This window comes from Lepus europaeus, chromosome 1 (assembly GCF_033115175.1).
Source record: "Lepus europaeus isolate LE1 chromosome 1, mLepTim1.pri, whole genome shotgun sequence".
Classification (NCBI taxonomy): domain Eukaryota; kingdom Metazoa; phylum Chordata; class Mammalia; order Lagomorpha; family Leporidae; genus Lepus; species Lepus europaeus.
The window spans coordinates 14,074,229-14,096,994 of record NC_084827.1 but is presented as its reverse complement, the minus strand read 5'-3'; the positions used below and the strand labels follow the sequence as shown (position 1 = coordinate 14,096,994).

The window sequence follows — 22,766 nt, the reverse complement described above, 5'->3', positions numbered from 1 at the left end:
CCCAAGTGTTTGGGCTCCTGCACCTGCATGGGAGACCAGGAAGAAGCACCTGGCTCCTGACTTCGAATCGGCGCAGCGCCAGCCGTAGCCATTTTGGGGGGTGAACCAATGGAAGGCAGACCTTTCTCTCTGTCTCTCTCTCTCTCACTGTCTATAACTCTACCTGTCAAATAAAAAAAAAAAAAAAAAGAAAGAAATTTGTACTCACCATAGACTTAACTGTTCTTTTTTTTTCCCCCCATTCTCTCTGGGTCTTTAATGTTCCCAAACAGATAATAAAACCAATCTCTGCTCCAATAAAATTGGTTCTTATTTTTTTCTTATCCAGTTCTTAAACCTGACTTCCTGCTTAAAGATCTTGTTTTGTTGATAAAATACAATTGCTGGGATTTTACTTGAAAACTTGAAGAATGATGTCGCATGGTCTTAAGTCAGAAAAATCAAGAAAATGGAAAAAAGACAAAATGAAAGGAAATAACAATATTCTTCAAACTCTGGAAAACACAGGGTAAAAACAAAAAGAACCACCTATTGTGTAGATGAGATTATCATAAGACTTTCTCTAGGGTTGTACAGCTCTTGAGAATTCTTGATGGGGAAGATGGGATGAGGGGTCTCTGGTGGCAAGAGGCCTGGTGCCTTAGTCTAGTGCCATGCTAAGAAAGCTTTGCCAGTTCCTCTTTGTCTTACCTGTTACACCTTTAGACCCCTGCCCACCCCAATGTAAAAACCCCAATTCCTCAACGCTTTCCTTATTTGCCATGTCTGCAACACTTAGGTTTATTTGAACTCTGTATCTAAAAGCCCCAGAATAGAGCATGGTTATCCTGTTACTTGAATACCAGGCAGAAGAGCTCTGGTAACAAAGACTTAAGACATCTTTGGTGTAAAAGTCACAGACTGGAAGAGTTTTCCCTTTGCATGCACTTGATTTGTCCTATGGTGTAACGTTACGGCCTTCAGCCAACAGTTCTGAGAGTGAAAGACAGGCCAGTCCTCTGTACTATTTCATATCACGGACACATATCACAATCACAGACTTCTGAAATTATCTGTGCTTATTCATGTGTGTGCTCAGGTATGCATGTGTATACACACACACACACACACACAGTCCCCTAGACTATGTCTCTGTTTCTTCTGAATGTCCAGGGAGTCATTTTGCTGTCAGCAACATTGGGCTTCCTGTAGAAAGGTCAATTACATCTTTCTCCAGGTGGTTGTGCCAAGAGATAAGCAAAGCAGAATACTCCATCGTAAACCTTCTTGAAACAGCGTGGGTGGGAAGCTCATGGATTCTTGTCAGTCGATATTTTCTTTATTAGACACTTGCTTTGCAGATCATTTGCGAATTGCTAGTTTTTTTTTTTCTCTGCATGGACCACAATACAATGCAGTTGATTAAAACTCTCTTAAGCATAGCTCAGGCTTTCTCCGATGATTCAGAGGAGCTTCGGGATCCCACAATGCTTCGGAATCATCCAGGGACATCGCTGTGCTGGTGCTGTGGACTATGGTGGATTGGTTAATAGCAGCCTCTGTTGAATTCCCACAGATTGTCATCCTTTCATTACAAGGCCTGGGGTGGTACCTTTCTCTCTATCTCTTTCTCTACTATCCACTCTGCCTGTCAAAAAACAAAAACAAACAAACAAAACAAAAAAAAAAAAAAAAACAAGGCCTGGGGTGGTTAGGTGTGATTTTCACTAGTCAGCAGCGTTTCAGATAGGCTTAAATCTGGTGTGTGGAAAATCAGATATGTTAATGTTTTATCTTTAACTGAGGGATAAGGCAGATGTAGTGCTATCATTTGGATGAATTAGAATCTGTGTGCTTGTCTACCTCTCTGGACAAATCCTGCTTCAAGGTGAGCGTGCTGTTCTCATGCACTGGTTGTATGGGCAGGGAGCACTCTGACAATACAGAGCAAAAGCCTTTAAAATGAGCTTTCTCGTAAATGCAGAAGCTCCAACTTCTTAGTTTTTCTGAATAAATAATTTAACAAATGGTAAAATGTATCTCTGCTAATGTCCTCTACAGCATTAAGAATTAAGTTGAAAAAAATTCTCAATGTCTATCGATAGAAAATTGGCTACAGAGTCTGTAGTACCTCCTTATTAGTACTAGGTAAGTATACATAGACTATTGTGTTGCTGTTTTACATTTTATCTGACTAATGCGTTAAAAGGAGCCACAGGGAGGCAGTTATCCCACTGGCAACGATGCCTGTATCCCGCAGCAAAGCACCTGCGCTCCATCCTTGACTCCAGCTGCCTGCGTGCAGACCCAGAGGAGCAGTGTTGAAGGCTCAGATGACTAGGGTGCTGCCACCTCGAGGGAGGCCTACAGTATGATCCTGTCTTTGGGCTTCAGTTGGCCCCGGGCCCAGGCCCAGCCATTGTAGGCATTTGGGAGTGAACCAGTGGGTGGGAGCTCTCGCCCTGTCCTTTTTCAGCCTCTCTACTGCACAAAAATACTACAAAAGTAGTTATAAGTAAGGCAAATTAAGGAAACTGTTTATAAAATGGCATCTCTGACATACTCCTGCTTATTTAAAATGAAAATACCCATGAATGCATAGGAAATGTGTGGTAGAATACATCAAATTCTCATCATCTCATGCCTGGTAGTGCAAACCTAGGGGGCGGAATTCTACGTTCTCCTTCATACATTTTGTTTCATCTGGTTTTAAAAAATAATCAATGTACATTAGTTTTGGATTTTAAAAAAATTGACATTCTTCAATTTGAAAAGAAAAAATAAACCTTGAGACTAGCAGAGGTGTCCATTGCTGTGAGAGAGATCGGAATGGTAGGACACTACTATTCATTTTTCATGCTGAGGGCTAATATAGGGAATCTCAGAATTGAAAAATTTCCACAGATATCAAGTCGTTTGTCATGAACACGATTTCACTTCTAAAGTGTAAAGTCTACAGACATGTTATTGGGATCCCACACTGCTTTTGAACCATCCAGGAATGCTCACTGTGTGTCTACTATAGACTGTGGGTGGATTGCTAATACCTGCACCTGCTGAATTTCAACTAAGCATGTGATTATGATTGAAAATATCATGAAACCATTTTGCCTCGTTTTTGTATTCTTTGTAAACAATTTTAATATGTTTCTTTCTTAGTGTTAATAAAAGGCCTTTACAAATCTAGCCCCGGTAACTGTGTTTCCTAGGAAAGGAACTACCAATGAAGAGTGTCTATCTCTAAATTTTAAGCTGTACTGAGCAAGCAGAGTTAGAAGAGACACTAGAGGCCGGCTCCGCGGCTCACTAGGCTAATCCTCCGCCTAGTGGCGCCGGCACACTGGGTTCTAGTCCCGGTCGGGGCACCGGATTCTGTCCCGGTTGCCACTCTTCCAGGCCAGCTCTCTGCTGTGGCCAGGGAGTGCAGTGGAGGATGGCCCAAGCGCTTGGGCCCTGCACCCCATGGGAGACCAGGAGAAGCACCTGGCTCCTGCCATCGGATCAGCACGGTTCACCGGCCGCAGCACGCCTACCGCGGCGGTCATTGGAGGGTGAACCAACGGCAAAGGAAGACCTTTCTCTCTCTCTCTCTCTCTCTCTCTCTCACTGTCCACTCTGCCTGTCAAAAAATTAAAAAAAAAAAAAAAAAGAAGAAGAAGAGACACTGGAGACAATCCAGTTTTTCAAGTCACCCCTCCCATAAGAAATCTAAGAGGAAGAAAGATTAAGTGTGAGTTGGTAATCCAGTAGCTGTCAAAGTGAAAGCCAGCAGCATTCAACCGTGACACCCACTAGGTAGCTGGAAGGAGAAAGGTGGTGACATCTCAAATTTTTCTTTTTTTTTTAACTTTTATTTAATAAATATAAATTTTCAAAGTACAACTTTTGGATTATAGCTGCTTTTTCCCCCCATAACCTCCCTCCCACCGCAACCATACCATCTCCCACTCCCTCTCCCATCCCATTCTTCATCAAGGTTCATTTTCAATTATCTTATTCAAATTTTTCAAGTAGAATGGGATGTTAAGGGCTTACCAGTAGATTCCATTAAGGTAACGAGGAGTTTTGCTTTTAGCATGTGGGTGCCCCCTGAGGAATGTTTGTGCCACTTGCCTCCTTTTGGGGGAGCAAGGTCACCAATAGGCATGATGGCTTGGCTGATCCAGAGCTGTGGAAGAGCAGATGAAGACTCTGTTTGATTAACCCGGGGAGCAGTCATTAAAGACTCATTCTCCCTGCTGTGGTTAGAGCTGTCTACTGAGAAATAAGCCAAAGGAATATTAGGCCAAGAATCTGAAGGCTGAAGCCAAACCACTGGCTGGGAAGAGTTTTCAAGTACAAACTACAATGTGCTTGAATTAGAAAGGAACATTTGAATCATGTCATGTTGTCACCTCAACTCCTCAAGAAATCTAACGCTGAACTCCTCTTTCCACACTAAGCAGCTCCCCAACTGAACTTTCCTGGTAACAGCAAAATATCACACTGTAGAATGCTCTGCTATGACATATCCATTATCTCATTTGATTGTCACACAGTTATGGACATGGTCGTTGAACTCAGCCTAATCAAATAGCTCCAAGTTAGCAAAAGACCAGTTTCTAAGTCCTAATCTAGTCACCCATTAACTACATCACACCACCCTCCTCGCCATATTTGTAGAAATAAGCCATTCTGTTTCATAGAATGACTGACACTTTATTTAGATCGGCATATCACTATTACACCCTAGCAGTATTTAGAGTGTATGCAGTCAGATTATCTGATTTAGTAAAGAATTTTCAAAAGTGTTTATCTTGTTTTTTATAGATGCCTAGGAGAGAAAACATTCTTAGCAGTATTGTTATTAAAGACAAAAGAAGATACAGATGAATAAAGTACTAAATCTAACAATGCATAGTTTGTAAATCTCACATGAGCAAACCATAATAAGTTGTGTAAGATTCGTATTGTGTAAATTGTCTATTTTTACTGTTTGTTTCATTTGTAAATTATTTTGGCATGGTGGTTATATAAGAATTATGAGCGTGTTTCAAAGATCTTTTCCACTGTATTGTGCCTACAGTTGGCAATACTCTATTGTACACTTTAAAAATGTGCTAGGAGGGTAGATCTCATGTTAAGTGTTCTTACCACAATGAAAAAAAAGAATTAATCACATGAACTGTTTACATATCTGGATTTCTGTGCCAGTAACATTGTAACAAAAACTCTTTAACCTTCCAGTATAAGAAGTTCCCCACTGCAAATGCAGCCCCACCACTATCCCCAACCCATGGAACCATCAAGTCAGACTTCCCCTGGGTCAGAGAGCCTACGCATTGTTTGTCTTCTATGTCTCAGTACAGATTAACCCCTCAAAGGTGGCCAAATTAACTCTGCAGGTCATTGTTATTGAGTTTGAGCATTTGTAGTTCCCAAACTCCAACTTATTTATTTGGGATCAAGTATCAGGGGAAAAAATACAGTGTGGAAACACTAATTGTGTAATTTCTCCAAATAGGCATTTGCTTTAATTGAAACTATAAAATCTAAATGACATGGAAACATGTGAGGCTCTCTGTGTCTCTTCTACCTGCCTCAGCCCTTAGGCTACGTAAATATAGACCTGTAGTGCCTTGCCCAGTGTGTGTGTGCAAGGGCACCAAAGCATGTTCTGGATCACAAGCAGGAACCTTATAGGGAACTCCACCCCTTCCAAATACACTGAGTTTGACGCCTCCTGCCAGTGGGCAATAGCACCTCCTCTCTCAAGGAAAAAGGACAATCCAAGCTCCTGATTTTAATTAGCAATCTTGGCTTATTAACACGAATTGTGGGAAACTTGATTCTCTTCTAATCTTTTGTGACAGTCCTACACAAATCATTCACACAACTTGCTGAATTCTTTTTAATGAGTGCTTTGATTATTTTTGGTTCAATACTCAGAGTTTTCTTTCTAAATCTTACATGCTAAAACTCAGTTTAATAAGGAAATCCAAATCAACTAGCCAATCATCTCTGAAGGCAGCCTACTTTTTTTGTGTGTAGATCTTTTAGTTTAAGAGGCTTTTTACTCATTGTAAATGATCCTATCTATTATATTAATGCTCTTCAAATATGTAGTAATTTGAAACCTAGGGCATTTAATCTAGCAGTTAAAACAAAGGTACCCTTTTTGGAATACCTGCGTTGCATCCTCCCAGCTCCTGGCTCCAGCCTCCTGCCAATGCAGGCACTAAAGGCAATGGTGATGGCTCAAGTACTTGGGTTCCCGCTACCCAGGTGGGAAACCTGAATTGCATTCCTGATTCCTGGCTCCAGGGAGGAAGCCACCAGATGGGCCTACAGTCCCTTCACCTCTCTCTCTCTCCTCCCCCAAATAAAACATAATTTTCAAAAACATTTTAAGAACAAAACTGGTCAATAAAGTCTACACCGAAAAGAATTGACCCATGCCTTCAGGAGGCTGTGGTTAACTAAGTAGTCAAGTTCAGAAAAGGGCTCAGGGTTGTTCCTGCCAGGAAGCTGGTGAAGAGAGTGGGCAGTGGACTCGCCAGCGCTCAAGCTGTCTTTGCCGTTTGTAGAATCGCCTACCAGAGGAACGATGACGACGAGGAGGAGGCAGCCCGGGAACGGCGCCGCAGAGCCCGCCAGGAAAGGCTGCGACAGAAGCAAGAGGAGGAGTCTCTGGGGCAGGTGGACCAGGTGGAGGTTAACGCCCAGAACAGGTAGGCGCTGTGCTCTCCAGAATGGACACTTCCTAAGTTTGGCCTTAGCTTGTGTGTTGAATGGAATTTGTCAGGCCAAGCGTTCCCTTAACAACCCAACTCAACCCTTTTCCAGTCGACCTACTTCTTGAATACTTTTGTGGTCATTTTAGGCTACTCATCAGACCGAACAAGTTAGGCATTAGGACACTACTGTTCTTGTCTCTTCCCCACCCCAGTCCTGTCCCCTGAATATATCCCAATTGGAGGTTTTTATTTTTTGGCCTAATATTTTTTTAATTTACTAAATATGGTGGGTTTCATCTTTAAAAAAGAAAAACTATGTCTACTTATTGCTGTCTGCATTGAATTGAAGACTTATTAGTTTAGTAGAGTCTTCCATGCCCATTGGTAACAGATAACACTTGTATTTTAAAAGTACTTATGAATTGCAAATGTCTTTTTTCCCTAACATACAGACTGAGTCAATATTCTCCAAATACTGTAATATTCAGTAAGATGCAGAATCTTGCTTAATTTAATGTGATTATTCAAACACATTTAATGAGTTTACTACTACAATTTTTCCTATGCAAGCTCTGGTAGGAATTAGGGAAGTCCAGAGTACCTAATACATTCAATCCCCTCAGAAAGGGCTTTACAACAAAATAGAGTCATACAGTCCATTACATTAGTGGTTAGCATATATCATAGGTATGCCACCAGAGTCCAAAAAAAATGAGGATATTTCAGGTGGGGCAGTAGAGAAAAAATATTTTTAGTTTAAAACTATGGACTGATGAAATATAATGAAGCATCTCTGTAAGATCTTGCGTGTGGTTTTATTTATAACTTGTATTTTGTGCAGGTTGGGCGGGGGCTATGAGAGCTCGTTTAAGGATGCTTATTGGTTTGTTGGAGAAATAGAGCTCTTGTCCCTTGACAAGCATGGTGCCAAGGGGATAAAACTATGATCTCTGTGTTCACCAGCTGGCTTTGAATCCCAGCTTGGCCTTTCACTGTGTTTCTTCACTTAAAACTTCTGCCTTTCTCCTAGGAGTGTGGTTAAGCGTAAATGAGACAATAATGCACAGTACTTTGCACATAGTATGCACTCAATCTAATCGTCACGATTGTCACAGGCCTTCAGAAGGAGGGCAGCATAGTCATTGATAACTTTTCTGTTTTTAACTTTAGGGAGAAGGGACAGAAAGATTGCCCCCTCTAAAAAAAGGCATTTTGAGACCTCTTCTCTGATTCTAGTTATTAGTGAGTAGTCAACAATGGCTTAAAAAATTATTAGAGGTCTATAATTTTCTGCTTTTAAGGTGTTGCTTCTATTTGTATTTCTCTTCTATGCTCACATTTTATTATTACTGGTTTTTTCATGGTGTTGATGAATTTAAAACTCTTCTCTTTTTTTTTCTTAGAAAAGTTTACTCAAGTCTGAGAATATGTAATTTATCTCTGAAAGATTAGTTATCCACAAAGAGAATGATTTTTTTTTGGGACTGTACAACTCCAACTGGCACTTAACATCTACTAATGATTGTTGTCATAACTATAAATAGGCAAAGAAATGTTCAACAGGATCTGTTGATCCTCTAACTTGAGAGTGTTTTAATCTGGTTAACACTTTGGCATTTTGGGTATTTTTTTTTTTAGAATTATTAGAATTCATTTGACCCGGCCGGCGCCGTGGCTCAGTAGGCTAATCCTCCGCCTTGCGGCGCCGGCACACCGGGTTCTAGTCCCGGTCCGGGCACCGATCCTGTCCCGGTTGCCCCTCTTCCAGGCCAGCTCTCTGCTGTGGCCAGGGAGTGCAGTGGAGGATGGCCCAAGTGCTTGGGCCCTGCACCCCATGGGAGACCAGGAGAAGCACCTGGCTCCTGCCATCGGAACAGCACGGTGCGCCGGCCGCAGCGCGCCAACCGCAGCGGCCATTGGAGGGTGAACCAGCGGCAAAAAGGAAGACCTTTCTCTCTGTCTCTCTCTCTCTCACTGTCCACTCTGCCTGTCAAAAACTAAAAAAAAAAAAAAAAAAAAATTCATTTGACCCAAATGCTTCATGTATGAATTTTTCTTTGTGTTTTCAGACATTTAATCCTTTTATGTCTCACTCATGGAGATAATATCCTACAGCAACAGCTAAAGCCAACAAAGTTTAAAATCTAGGTTTCACTCTGCCATTTTTTGTTGTTAAATATGAAATGTGCTTTTCCAAAATTAAGTGAACTTGAACTTCAAAAGGGCCAAGTGTGGTATGAATCATGAAATCTGATTCTAAACATTGCAAGATATATTCTTGCAACTCTGGTCACAGTTCTGCTATCACAGGACCGCTTGTTTCCTGCGGGTGGAGACCAACACCCTTGGCGTAGGCTGTGTCCAACATCCGGCAGCAATGAGGGAGGTGACAGACGTGGTACAGTTGGTTTTTTTGAAATTTTCTTTTCTTTTTGATTGTCCCTTTTCCACTCTGGAAAAGGACAAGAAACCTTTTATCCCTAGAAATCGAGTCAAAGAAGATAGGTGTTATATATCAGCTAGCTTAATGCTGCCTGCTGTAACAATGAACTCCCCTAATTTTAGCTTAATGCGATAACTTGTATTAGTCCCATGTGAGTATTTCTGTCTAGGAGGTGGAATCAGTCACCACCTGTCTACTTTCCTCCTGGGACTCTGTCAACACTAGGCCTTTCACCTGGCCAACACCGAGAGGATGTGGGATTGCTCCACTGTTTCTTTATATTGCCTTGATCTGAACACATCACTTCTGGTCACATTTCATTGGCAGTTATGGTCACATGGCCCCTCAAAGGTACAAGGAAGAGGAGAGGGCAGGAAAAGTAGCCCCTAAGTGGTAATCAGTTCTCCCCCATGACTGTGGGAGGAGGAGCATGAGGTTCAGAGGCCAGGCAGGTGCCTGTACCACATGCGTGTACAATCTGCACCTGGTAACGCACACCCCGTCTTCTTCTCCATGTACCTCGTGCCCCGCCCATGAGGTCAGGACTTCTAAATGGCGCGGTGATACGTGAGAATTCTACCTGACACGAGAAGAATTCACTCCTTATTTCAGTTTGGGCCTTGTCTTTATTTGAGTTCCCTGAGAAGCAGATTCTGAAACAAAGATTTGTGCTCAAGCTGTTTATTTATTTTTTTATTTTTTAACTTATATTTACTAAATATAAATTTACTCATTGTGGTTTTGGTTTGCATTTCCCTGATGGCTAGTGATCCTGAACATTTTTTTCATGTGTCTGTTTGGCCACTTGGATTTCCTCTTTTGAAAAATGTCTACTGAGGTCCTTGGTCCATCTCTTAAGTGAGTTGTTTGTTTTGTTGTTGTGGAGTTTCTTGATCTCTTTGTAGATTCTGGTTATTAATCCTTTATCAGTGGCATAGTTTGCAAATATTTTTTCCCATTCTGTTGGTTGCCTCTTCACTTTCCTGACTGTTTTTTTTTTTCTTCAGTACAGAAACTTCTCAATTTGATGTAATCCCAATTGTTAATCTTGGCTTTGACTGCCTGTGCCTCTGGGGTCTTTTCCATGAAGTCTTTGCCTATACCTATATCTTTCAGGGTTTCTCCAATGTTCTCTAATAATTTGATGGTTTTGGGTCATAGATTTAGATCTTTAATCCATGTTGAGTGGATTTTTGTGTAAGGTATAAGGTAGGGATCTTGCTTCATGCTTCTGCATGTGGAAATCCAGTTTTCACAGCACCATTTGTTGAATAGACTGTCCTTACTCCAGGGATTGGTTTTAGATCCTTGATCAAATATAAGTTGGCTGCAGATGTTTGGATTGATTTCTGGTGTTTCTATTCCATTGGTCTATCCATCTGTTTCTATACCAGTACCATGCTTTTTTGATTACAACTGCCCTTTAGTGTGTCCTGAAATCTGGTATTGTGATGCCTCCGGCTTTGTTTTTGTTGTACAAGATTGCTTTGGCTATTCGAGGTCTTCTGTGTCTCCATATGAATTTCAGCATCATTTTTTCCAGATCTGAGAAGAATGTCTTTGGTATCTTGGTTGGTATCTCATTGAATCTGTAAATTGCTTTTGGGAGAATGGACATTTTGATGATATTGATTCTTCCAATCCATGAGCATGGAAGATTTCTCCATTTTTTGGTATCCTCTTCTATTTCTTTCTTTAATATTTTGTAATTCTCATCATATAGATCTTTGATGTCCTTGGTTACGTTTATTCCAAGGTATTTGATTGTTTTTGTAGCTATTGTAAATGGGATTGATCTTAGAAGTTCTTCCTCAGCCATGGCATTGCCTGTGTATACAAAGGCTTTTGATTTTTGTGCATTGATTTTATATCCTGCTACTTTGCCAAACTCTTCTATCAGTTCCAATAGTCTCTTAGTAGAGTTCTTTGGATCCTCTAAATAAAGAATCATATCATCTGCAAAGAGGGATAGTTTGACTTCTTCCTTCCCAATTTGTATCCCTTTAATCTCTTTTTCTTGCCTAATAGCTCTGGCTAAAACTTCCAGAACTATATTGAATAGCAGTGGTGAGAGTGGGCATCCCTGTCTGGTACCAGATCTCAATGGAAATGCTTCCAACTTTTCCCCATTCAATAGGATGCTGGCTGTAGGTTTTTCATAAATTGCTTTGATTGTATTGAGGAATGTTCCTTCTATACCCAATTTGCTTAGAGTTTTCATCATGAAAAGGTGTTGTATTTTATCAAATGCTTTCTCTGCATCTATTGAGATAATCATATAATTTTTCTTCTGCAGTCTGTTAATGTGGTGTATCACATTGATTTATTTGCGAACGTTGAACCATCCCTGCATACCAGGGATAAATCCCACTTGGTCTGGGTGGATGATCTTTCTGATGTGTTGTTGCATTCTATTGGCCAGAATTTTATTGAGGATTTTTGCATCTATGTTCATCAGGGAAATTGGTCTGTAATTCTCTTTCAATGCTGCATCCTTTTCAGGTTTAGGAATTAAGGTGATGGTGGCTTCATAGAAAGAATTTGGGAGGATTCCCTCTTTTTTTGATTATTCTGAATAGTTTGAGAAGAATTGGAGTTAGTTCTTCTTTAAATGTCTGGTAGAATTCAGCAGTGAATCCATCTGGTCCTGGGCTTTTCTTTTTTGGGAGGGCTTTTATTACTGATTCAATTTCTGACTCAGTTATGGGTCTGTTTAGGTTTTCTATGTCTTCCTGGTTCATTTTAGGTAGGTTGTATGTGTCCAGGAATCTGTCTATTTCTGATAGCTTTCCCTGTTTGCTGGAATACAACTCTTTGTAGTAATTTCTGGTGATTCTTTTTATTTCTGTGGTGTCTGTTGTTACATTCCCTTTTTCATCTCTGATTTTATTGATTTGGGTCTTTTCTTTTTTTAGTTAGTTGGCCAATGGCGTGTCAATTTTGTTTATTTTTTAAAAAACTAGCTCTTTGTTTGGCTGTCTTTTGTAATTTTTTTATTCAATTCTGTTGATTTCTTCTCTAATTTTAATTATTTCTCTTCTCCTACTAGATTTGGGTCTGGTTTGCTGCAGTTTTTCTAGATCCTTGAGATGCGTTGAAAGCTCATTTGTTTGGTGCCTTTCCAATTTCTTGATGTAGGCACCTATTGCTATAAACTTTCCTCTTAACACTGCTTTTGCTGTATCCCATAAGTTTTGATATGTTGTGCTGTTATCCTCATTTACTTCCAGAAAGTTTTTGATTTCTCTTTTGATTTTTTCTATGACCCACTGTTCATTCAAGAGCATGTTGTTCAGTCTCCATGTGTTTACATATTCTCTAGGGACTCTGAGTTACTAATTTCCAGCTTCATTCCACTGTGGTCTGAGAAGATGCGTGGTATGATTCAATTCTTTTGAATTTGCTGAGACTTGCTTTATGGCCTAGTATGTGGTCAATCCTAGAGTAGGTTCCATGTGCTGCTGAGAAGAATGTAAATTCTTTATGTGTAGGATGAAAAATTCTGTAGATATCTGTTAGATCCATTTGGACTATAGTGTTGATTAAATCTGCTGTTTCTTTGTTGATCTTCTGTCTGGTTGATCTGTCTATTTCTGAGAGTGGAGTATTGAAGTCCCCCAGTACTATTGTATTGGAGTCTAAGTTTCCCTTTAAGTTCCTTAACATATCTTTTAAATAACCCGGTGCCCTGTAATTAGGTGCATATATGTTTATAATAGTTACATCTTCCTGTTGAATTGATCCCTTAATCATTATATAGTGCCCCTCTTTTCTCTCTTAACAGTATTAGTGTTAAAGTTTATTTTGTCTGATATTAATGTGGCTACGCCAGCTTTTTTTTTTTTTTTTTTGGTTTCTATTGGCATGGAATATCTTTTTCCAACCTTTCACTTTCAGTCTGCATGCATCTTTGTTGGGAAGATATGTTTCTTGTAAGCAGCAAATAGATGGGTTTTGTTCCTTAATCCATTCAGCCAGTCTGTGTCTTTTAACTGGAGAGTTCAGGCCATTTATATTCAATGTGACTATTGATAAGTAGTGACTTTGCCCTGCCTTTTGCCAAAGATATTGCTAATATATGCTTTGAACTTCCTGTGATCTTTTACTGAGAGATTTTCTTCCTTTACCTTCTTTCATATTGATGGCTGTGTTTCTGTGTTTCTGTGTGTAACACATCTTTAAGCATCTTTTGCAGACCTGGACCAGTAGTGACAAATTCTTTCAATTTCTGTTTGCTATGAAAGGTCTTTATTTCACCTTTATTCACAAATGAGAGCTTTGCAGGATGTAATATTCTGGGCCGGCAGTTTTTTTTCTCTTGGTACCTGGGCTATGTCTTGCTATTCCCTCCTAGCCTGTAGGGTTTCTGATGAGAAGTCTGCTGTGAGTCTAATTGGAGATCCTCTGAGAGTAATCTGACGTTTCTCTCTTGCACATTTTAGAATCTTTTCTTTATGTTTCACTGTGGTGAGTTTGATTACAATGTGTTGTGGTGAGGATCTCTTTTGGTTATGTTTATTGGGGGTTCTATGAGCTTCCTGTACTAGAATGTCTCTTTCCTTCTCCAAACCCTGAAAGTTTTCTGCTAGTATCTCACTAAAAAGGCCTTCTAATCCTTTCTCTCGCTCCATGCCTTCAGGAACTCCTAACCTGAATATTGGGTTTTTTAATAGTATCCTGTAGATTCCCAATTTCTACTTTCCTCTTCTTTTCTTTGGTTTGACTGTATACTTTCCTGTGCTCTGTCTTCTAAGTCCAATATTCCCTTTTCTGCTTCACTGATTCTGTTTTTAAGGCTCTCAAATATGTTTTTCATTTGTTCTATTGAATTCTTCATTTCATTTTGATTTCTCTTCAATATCTCAATTTCATGTTCTATTAAATTCTTCATTTCATTTTAATTCCTCCTTAAGATTTCATTTTCAGGAGAGAGATTTTCTGTCCTGTCCTATATGGATTTCTGTAGTTTATGCTTTTGTTTTTGATAACTTCTAAATGTTCTTATCATAAATTTTTTGAATTCTGTATCTTGCATTTCTTTTATCTCATCATCTTCATAATCTTGTATTGGAGTGCTGTGTTCATTTTGGAGCATCATGATGTCTTCCTTGTTCTTGTTTCCTCGGTTTCTGTGTTTGTTGTTTGGCATTGTGGAGATATTCTTTGGTTTCTTCTTTTTTTTTCCTTCACTGTGGTGGCTTTTCTCATTATACTATGACTCTAATTAAGTGGACTGTCTGCTTTTGGTGAATCTCTAGAGGCTTGTGATAGGTGTGGCCAGAGAGCTCTATTCAGTTCTTCAGGGTTAAGGGTGTGCCAAAGGTGACACACCCAGGTTTGGCATGGTAAATCTTCTCTCTCTCTTTTTTTTTTTTTATTCAGAAGGGGAGTAATTCTGCTCAGCTGAGCTCTTCTGCTTGATGGCAATCAGTGCCTGAGCGCTAGCCCCAGTGGGTATAATGTTCACCTGCTCTGTCCCAAGGACCACCCAAAGGATCTGTGCAGTCCTCAGTGTAAGCTCAGATTCCCCTGCAATGTCTCTCTCCAGGTTACTGAGTTTGTGGCATCTCACACTGAGACTACTCACATCTCAGCCACACCGTGAGTTCTCCCACACACCCTAAGTTTTGTTTTTTTATCACACGCCCGAGCCGTGGGCACCCATGTTCTCCACGTAGGTCCATCGTGTCGCTCTAATTCCAGAAGAGTTCCCTCTGCAGTTTTTTTCCTAACTCTTCCCTGAGACTTCACTTTTATTAAACTGTCTTTCCCTGGACTATCAGTGAGCTCCCTCCCTATTCTGCTATCTTGGAGCCACACCTGCTCAAACAGTTTATTTCCAAGGCAACCCCAGGCAACACTGTCAGGTGTGTAAGGAAATGAGACAGTAAAGGCAAGGCTACCAATAAGGGCTGTGCTGCCAAGTGAGTCTCGACTGTGGGTGTGAGGCGCTTGACGCTGCTGGGGAACCCCAAGATCCACTGTGTACTCACACCTCAGCGTTTTAGCCACGTCATAAGGTGAGTGGTACATTATACACTAACGTTCATCACTTTCTGCTTGACAGAAGCTCCTGGGGGAGCTCCCAGAATGCTTCTAGCCTGTTGAATAGATTCCTGTGACCAGAGAAAGACCAAGGCCAGAGACTTGTATTTGCTGTCAGTTGAAAGCCATGTAGCCAAATGCTAACCAACATCTCAGGGGATGTGGCCATGGTACTACTGACGTCTGCTCTGGCCCTGGCTGGCACAGGCTATCTGAACGCAGCTGACAGACTAACTGGCAAGCTGTCTTGGTGTTTCTCTTTTTGTCATGCAGTGTGTCCAACGAGGACTCCAAGCCAAGCACCACAAGCACTCAGGTGGAAGGCGACGATGAGGCCGCGCTGCTGGAGCGTCTGGCTCGACGAGAGGAGAGACGCCAGAAGCGACTGCAGGAAGCCCTGGAGAGGCAGAAGGAGTTCGACCCGACCATAACAGACGCAAGTGCATCCCTCCCCAGCAGAAGGATGCCAAATGACACAGCAGAGAATGAAATGGCCGAGAAGGAGGTGAAAGCTGAAAGTCGCCGGGAAAGATATGAGACAGAGGAAACCGAGACGGTCACCAAATCCGAGCAGAAGAATGACTGGAGGGATGCTGAAGACAAACAGAAAGAAGAGAAAGAAAGGGAAGACATGGAAGAGGAGAAGTCCAAGCAAGGGAGCGTTGGAGAAAATCAGGTAGAGGCGATGGGAGAAGAGAAAACAACAGAACCCCAGGCGGAGCCGGTGGTAATGTCATTGAAAAATGGGGAAGTCGGTGTGGAAGAGGCGAAACCAGAGCAGGGTGTGGATGGCATTGCTCATGATGAAAAGATGGAACAGGAGGAGAGGGAGAGAGCTGAGGCGGAGAGGGGGAGGTTGGAGGAAGAAGAAAGACTTAAAGCTGAGCAAGAAAAAAAGAGGGCAGAGGAACAAGCAAGGATTGAAGCTGAAGAAAAGGCAGCTGCACAAGAGAGGGAGAGGAGAGAGGCGGAGGAGAGGGAGAAGGAGGAGAGGGAGAGGAGGGAGGCGGAGGAGAGGGAGAGGAGGGAGGCAGAGGAGAGGGAGAGGAGGGAGAAGGAGGAGAGGGAAAGGAGGGAGAAGGAGGAGAGGGAGAGGAGGGAGAAGGAGGAGAGGGAGAGGAGGGAGAGGGAGGAGAAGGAGAGGATTAAAGAGGAAGAGAGGAGAGCGGCAGAGGAGCGGCAACGGGCCAAGGCAAAGGAGGAGGAGAAAGCTAGGCTAGAAGAGCAAAAACTTAAAAAGCAGCTGGAAGAGAAAAAAACTGACATGCAAGAGAAAAAGTTAAAGGGGGGGAAGGTAGAAGACAAAACAGAAGGGAAATCAGTAAATGAAAAGAAGGTGCAAGAAGATAAACTTCAGACAGCTGCCCTAAAGAAGCAGGTACAGTAAGCGTTTTGCACCGCGTGTGTGATGCCTGTGACTTGAGAAATGTAATGCACATCAGATTTGGAATGAAAGCCACATGCCTCCAGCCCCACGTGCTTGAACCTTTGGCAAGCCGTTCATTTTTTTCAGGCCATAGCAATATGCAAGCACGCAGCAATCAGTTGATTTCTAAATATTCCGTCAACCAAATGTATTGGGACAACCAGAGAGAAATGAATTGCTCTGTGCTTGGTTGTTATGAATACCCCAAAAAAATGAAAGCACCCCGATGATAAATGTGGGGGTGCCGTGTTGACTTCTGATACTGCACCTGCATCTCCGCTCGTTCTTTTTAACATCTATCCTCTGTCTGTAGGTCTACTTGAGGCAACAGGCCCATAAAGCCAGGGTGGAAATTTAATGGAAAAGATCATGGCCACCCATTTCATTTCTAGAAGGCAAAAACTGACCCCTTGGAAGCAACTGGAAATAAAGGAGGGAAAGGCGCCAGTTGGAGCCTTTTCCAAACAAAAATGTCCAAATCCTGATTTGCCATCATTTAGACCTGAGCTTAATGCAGGCTTGCAGAAAACCATCCACCTGGGGTAGTATCCATTTATAACTGACTGGTGATTAAGAGCCTATATTTTTGCTGCTTGTTTCATCTGTCTCAAGGAAGGATGGAAATAATGGGAGGGGGAGGGTCTTTGTAAGCTACAAAGGATGTTTTTTGTCTGCAAAGCTGCATTAAAAGTGCTCCACCTAACCACCACCAGCAGCAGCTGCCTCCCCCCCAAAACAGGAAAAATAGGCGCTTGCATATTCACCTCTCCTGCATTGCTCTGAAGTTGTCTTTCACTCTTGCTGCCATACAAGGGCCTCCAGCACACAGCTATAACTGAGCAGGTTGTGAACAAAGCGCACCCAACCACTCGCGAGGTTTGTACACACGGCCAGGGAGCACCGATTCACGCTAGAGTTTGGTGAACGCAAAGGCAGGCACACGAGAAGTAGCGGTGGCGGGAAGAAAGTAGCCCACATTGCTGTAGAGACCCAGTGGCACCAAGGGATGTAAGTATTGCACGGAGACGGCCCAAACAGATGCCACCCTGCGGCACATGCCTTGTGATCTGAGCACCCTCTCACTTGTGTTAGCTAGAAAGGGCTCTTGTACACCAGTGACCTTATCATTCTTGAAAATGCAAAAGGAAGAAGAGAAGAGAGCAAAGGGACAAGCTCAGAAAGAAAAGTCCCCAGAGGACAAGCCTGCCTTCAGAAAGGAAGAGGTAAATATTCCCGAGAACCAATCTGATCATGAAGCAACACAGGGCAGTGTTCCAGACCCCAGGTCTGATGGTCGCAGCGTGATAACCTCTAAGCCAGAGTTTTCCAAGCCAGGAATCGGGACCCACTGAGCGGTAAAATCGACTTACAATGTCTCCAATTTATTTAACTGTGTTGGCCAGCATTTTAAAAATTGAGATAGAAGAGAAAGGATGGGAGAGTCTTGTAGATAGTAAGTGTTCGTTTCACATTGTCTTGTTTCACATCATCTTTCTTGTTGTGGGTCACAGTCCAAAAGGCTTGAAAAACACTGTGCAAAGCAATCTCTCCTGCTTCCTTCCCTTCTTGGTGCAAACTCTTTGCCCTTGACCCATCCTCTTTCCTTTCGGTCATGAACTCTATCCAACTGGCTTTGATTAATGCTTGAAATCTCCAAAGGAAAAACACCCCCCACACATCTCAGTGTAAAGTTTGGTGAAGATGGTGTTTGTTTTTCCAAAGAAAACGTTGGCAAAATGTTCGGCATTGCATTTCTGAGGCACACACAGGAGCAGGTGCCAGGGTGTTTGACCAGAGGTGAGTAGATGCGGCTGCTGCCGAGTGAGTGTCACGGCACCCGGATGGACTCCAAATGCTGCCTCAGAAGGGCTGACCGCTCTGTGCCATCATGCCGATGGGAGCCCCAAACAGTCCTGACACTCAGGGCAATATCTACTAAGTTCAAAGTAGTCGGACACGGTGCAACTGATTCCATGAGAGATGGGAAGAGCTGAATGACTTTGCATCCGAACTGCAGAAGTGGTTGGTAGCTACTGCACTCCAGCCCAAACGGACTGCTGCTACATCTGTTTGCCTAGTTAGGCATCTACTGAGCAAACTCAACTTTTCAAATGGAAAAATTTCAGGAGGTCGATGACCAGATTAAGTAGTGAGTGGGTTATGTTCTTCAGTGTTTTTCATAAAATTCATATACAATGAGAATACTTAGTTTATGTTACCAATGATCTATTCCCTCTGTTTCTAATAGACCTTCTGGGGGGTTCGGAGTAAGTGTAGAATGTGAGCACTGGTTATCTCAAGCAGGGGAAAAGTATAAAAGCTAAGGATTGGGAAGCTGAATTTAGATCTGTTGAGACAGTTACAGGAACACTTGAACAAGCTGTAAACTCTCCTTGTTTGGTAGTAGAGGAGCACCGCCTGTGCATTTATTTGCAAAAAGAATGACCGTCACCCCGGAACTAGACTCATACAGAACTGTCGCCCGTGAGGTTTTTTCTATAAAGCTAGTGTTTCATGGTGACTCTCTGGAGCTCAGGAAGGAGAGGGGACTTCAGTCATCCCGCAGTGACCAGATGTGTGGGAGAGGAGAGGCTGAGGGGAACCCTCTCTGGATTCTGTAGTGAAAATGTAATTCCAGGTGCGATTTGTTTTCCATACCCATGGATGGTGCCTGTGAGCTGGGGGCTAACCAGCTCAATCAGATACTCCAGGGAATGGTTTCAGGCCTGCCCCTTTTCCCAGCCTGCCCTGTGACACAGTCTAGTGTCCCAAAACTTTGGGTCTCTTTTCTTCTCTAAGGCCAGATAAAGTCCTCAACACGTGCTTAAAAAAAAAAAAAATCTGTAAATCTGTATTCCTGCTTTAACTTTGTGCACATAAACTGTAGGTTCAGAGGCTAGCTTTCCTCCTTTCTAACTAGTTGTGCAGTGGCTTGCTGTAGTCAACTTGAAGTCATGTTTACGTGATTCTGCCATTTTAAACAACCTCTTTCTATCTTTTCCCTTTCTGTTAAGTGTACCACCTACACACATGCACAAAACCAAACTAAAACCTTTCCTCTGAAGGAACTATGCAGCATCAGCAGGCCAGGTCACCCACACAGAAACACAGACTCCTGTGAGCCGTCTCAGAGAAAACATTGTCGGGTCCGACGCTGTGGCGTAGCAGGTAAAGCTGCCACCTGCAGCGCCGGCATCCATATGGGTGCCAGTTCAAGTCCTGCTGCTCCACTTCCAATCCAGCTCCCTGCTATGGCCTGGGGGAGCAGTGAAGGTTGGTCCAAGTCCATGGGCCCGTGCACCCGCGTGGGAGACCTGGAGGAAGCTCTGGCTCCTGGCTTCGGATCAGCGTAGCTCTGACAGTTGCAGCCAATTGGGGAGTGAACCAGTGGGATGGAAGACCTCTCTCTGCCTCTGTCTCTCTGTAACTCTGCCTTTCAAATAAATAGGTGAATCTATGAAGACAGAGAGAGAGAGAAAATACTCCCAGAAGTCACTCTAATGCCTTAAAAACAAACAAAACCCCTGACTTTCTCCACTGCAACTCGCTCTGTGGCGATGGCTATAAATGCTCACAGACCTTGAAACTGAACTTAGCATTCTTTCTCTCCCTCCAATTATGGAGAGCCTCTTTTTAGTTCTTCACTCAGGCTGGCCTCTTACAGAAAAATAAGTTTCCAGCAGAGCTGCCTGTGTGACATTGAACCTGATGTTCACATCATCCAGGCCAACACGTCCCAAATCTTCGTGTGCAGACAAATCACCAGGGAATCTTCGTAAATGTGGAATTTGCTGCTTAAATAAATTGTGACTTCTCTGCCTAAGTCTACGTTGTCCGTGGACCAAACCTGTAGTAACAAGGAGTTTAGAGGTTATCTGTGTGGTAGACGATGGACCTGCAAAAAGTCTAGGACTTCTGAAACTAACAGAAACACTTTAGACCAAATCTGAAAAACCGTAGCTTGTACCCAGCTCTTGTCACTATGCTGGAACCAAATGATGCAAAACAGTACACTGTAAACACTCCTATGTCAGTCCTTTTACACTTGACCTTTTGAGTGACTCACTGACATGAGAGCATGTCACTTGAAGTCCCACACAGACTCGCCCGTGCACATGTGTTGTCCTACTGGGTAGCACAAACATCCAGTTTTATCCAAATGATCACAATTGACTGGAACCTTCCTTACAAGTATACTGAAACTGCCTGTGTTGGAAGAATATTTTTATTTTATTTTATTTTATTTTATTTTTATTGATTTGAAAGGCAGAGTTACAGAGAAAGAGAGAGAGAATCTTCCATCCACTGGTTCACTCCCCAAATGGCCACAATGGCTGGAGCTGGGCTGATCTGAAGCCAGAAGCCTGGAGCTTCTTCCAGGTTTTCCACAGTGCTTGGGCCATCTCCCACTGCTTTCCCAAGTGCATTAACAGGGAGGGGGGTTCAAAGTGGAGCAGCCAGGACTTGAACCAGCACCCATATGGGATGCCAGCACCACAGATGGTGGCTTTACCCGCTATACCACAACACTGGCCCATGTGTAAGAAGCATTTTTTAAAAAGATTTATTTATTTGAAAGGCAGAGTTACAGAGAGGCAGAGAGAGAGGTCTTCTATCCACTGGTTCCACTCCCCAAATGGCTACAACAGACAGAGCTGGGCCAATCTGAAACCAGGGCCAAGAGTTTCTTCCCAGTCTCCCACACAGGTACAGGGACCCAAGCACTCAGGCCATCTTCCACTGCTTTCCCAGGCCCTTGCAGAGAGCTGGATTGAAATTGGAGCAGCCGTGACTTGAACCGACGCCCGTATGGGATGCTGGCACTGCAGGTGGGGGCTTCACCCACTACGCCACAGCACCGGCCTGTGGGGAGCATATTGACTCTCCCAGTATGCTTGGTTCCCTGTTAACCCTTCAGCACAGATTTTCTTCACAGTGACTCTCTGACCTAGATGACAGAGTGTTTTCTCCCAAGGAACTCAGAGTCCCGTGGGTTCCCTTGAATCTGGCACAGAATCCAACCCACTATGTTCCTTAAACTCAAATTTAAAAGCTGCATGGAATTGCTTTATTTATTCGTTTCCCAGAAAGAGAAAAATATTTTCAGTCAAATTCACATCATTGAGAATGTTTCTAAGAGTTCTCCAAAGAGAATATAAGCATACCATCCCCCATGCTCTGGGCCAATAAAGGCTGAGCTTGAAAAAACAGGGGGATTTTTCTTCTGTTAGGCATGTATTGTTTTACTTTTTTATTTTTTTTAATTTTTATTATTTTTTTAACAGGCAGAGTTAGACAGTGAGAGAGAGACAGAGAAAAAGGTCTTTCTTCCGTTGGTTCACCCCTGAAATGGTTGCTATAGCCGGCGCGCTGCACCAATCTGAAGCCAGGAGCCAGGGTACTTCTCCTGGACTCCCATGCAGGTGCAGGGCCCAAGGACCTGGGCCATCCTCCTCTGCCCTCCCGGGCCACAGCAGAGAGCTGGACTGGAAGAGGAGCAACCAAGACAGAACCGGCAACCAGGACTAGAACCCAGGGTGCCGGTGCCACAGGCGGAGGACTAGCCTAGTGAGCCGGCCGGCATGTATTGTTTTACATATCTATTTTCAGTGCTTTTTTGACCAGTCAGTCATTTTGGAAGATTGGAAATATTTCTGACTGCAACACAGGGGAAATGAGTTAAAGGGAATTTCTGTAGCGTGGTGTTCCACCAGCCACGCTGTTTGACTCAGAACTGGTGTCATGAACTGGTACGCTCTCACTTCCGAACTTGTATCCTCGGATGCTTCTCAATCAGGATACAGACTCCAGCCCATGGTTCCTGGGGCTATCACCAACAAAAAGAGGCCAGAATAAGCACACACTTGCCTCATCCTGCCTGTCCAGCGAATGCTGCTTTTTTGTTGGCCAAAGACAGCCACCGAGGAGCCATAACCATAGGTAGCACAGAGCTGGAGCTGCCCTCACTCCTGCATCCCCTCATGACACATCGGGAGGCAAGAGGGAAGTGACAGAATTAACATCTAGAACGCTGGATTGCCTTTTCACATACATGGGACCAGCATTCCAGAGAAGTGAGGGGACCCGCTGGAGTAACACAAGGAGCCTGTTGGAAGCACTCGAACCAAAACTCAGCTTTCCTGACTTGGGAACAAAG

The 22,766-nt window shown here is 42.9% G+C and overlaps 1 protein-coding gene across 6 annotated transcripts in view; it reads left to right on the top strand.

Moving 5' to 3' along the window:
- The window catches only part of CALD1 (caldesmon 1), a 193,789-nt gene that overhangs the window by 142,582 nt on the left and 28,441 nt on the right, over positions 1-22,766 (top strand). For 5 of the 6 annotated variants that reach the window (XM_062198037.1, XM_062198107.1, XM_062197973.1 and 2 more), the window contains 2 exons: positions 6,546-6,689; positions 15,457-15,859. In XM_062198037.1, coding sequence (XP_062054021.1) covers positions 6,546-6,689; positions 15,457-15,859 — 547 coding nt within the window. Of the gene's footprint in view, positions 1-6,545; positions 6,690-15,456; positions 15,860-17,754; positions 17,833-22,766 lie in introns of all 6 variants that reach the window. The other variant, XM_062198303.1, reaches the window with a different exon arrangement.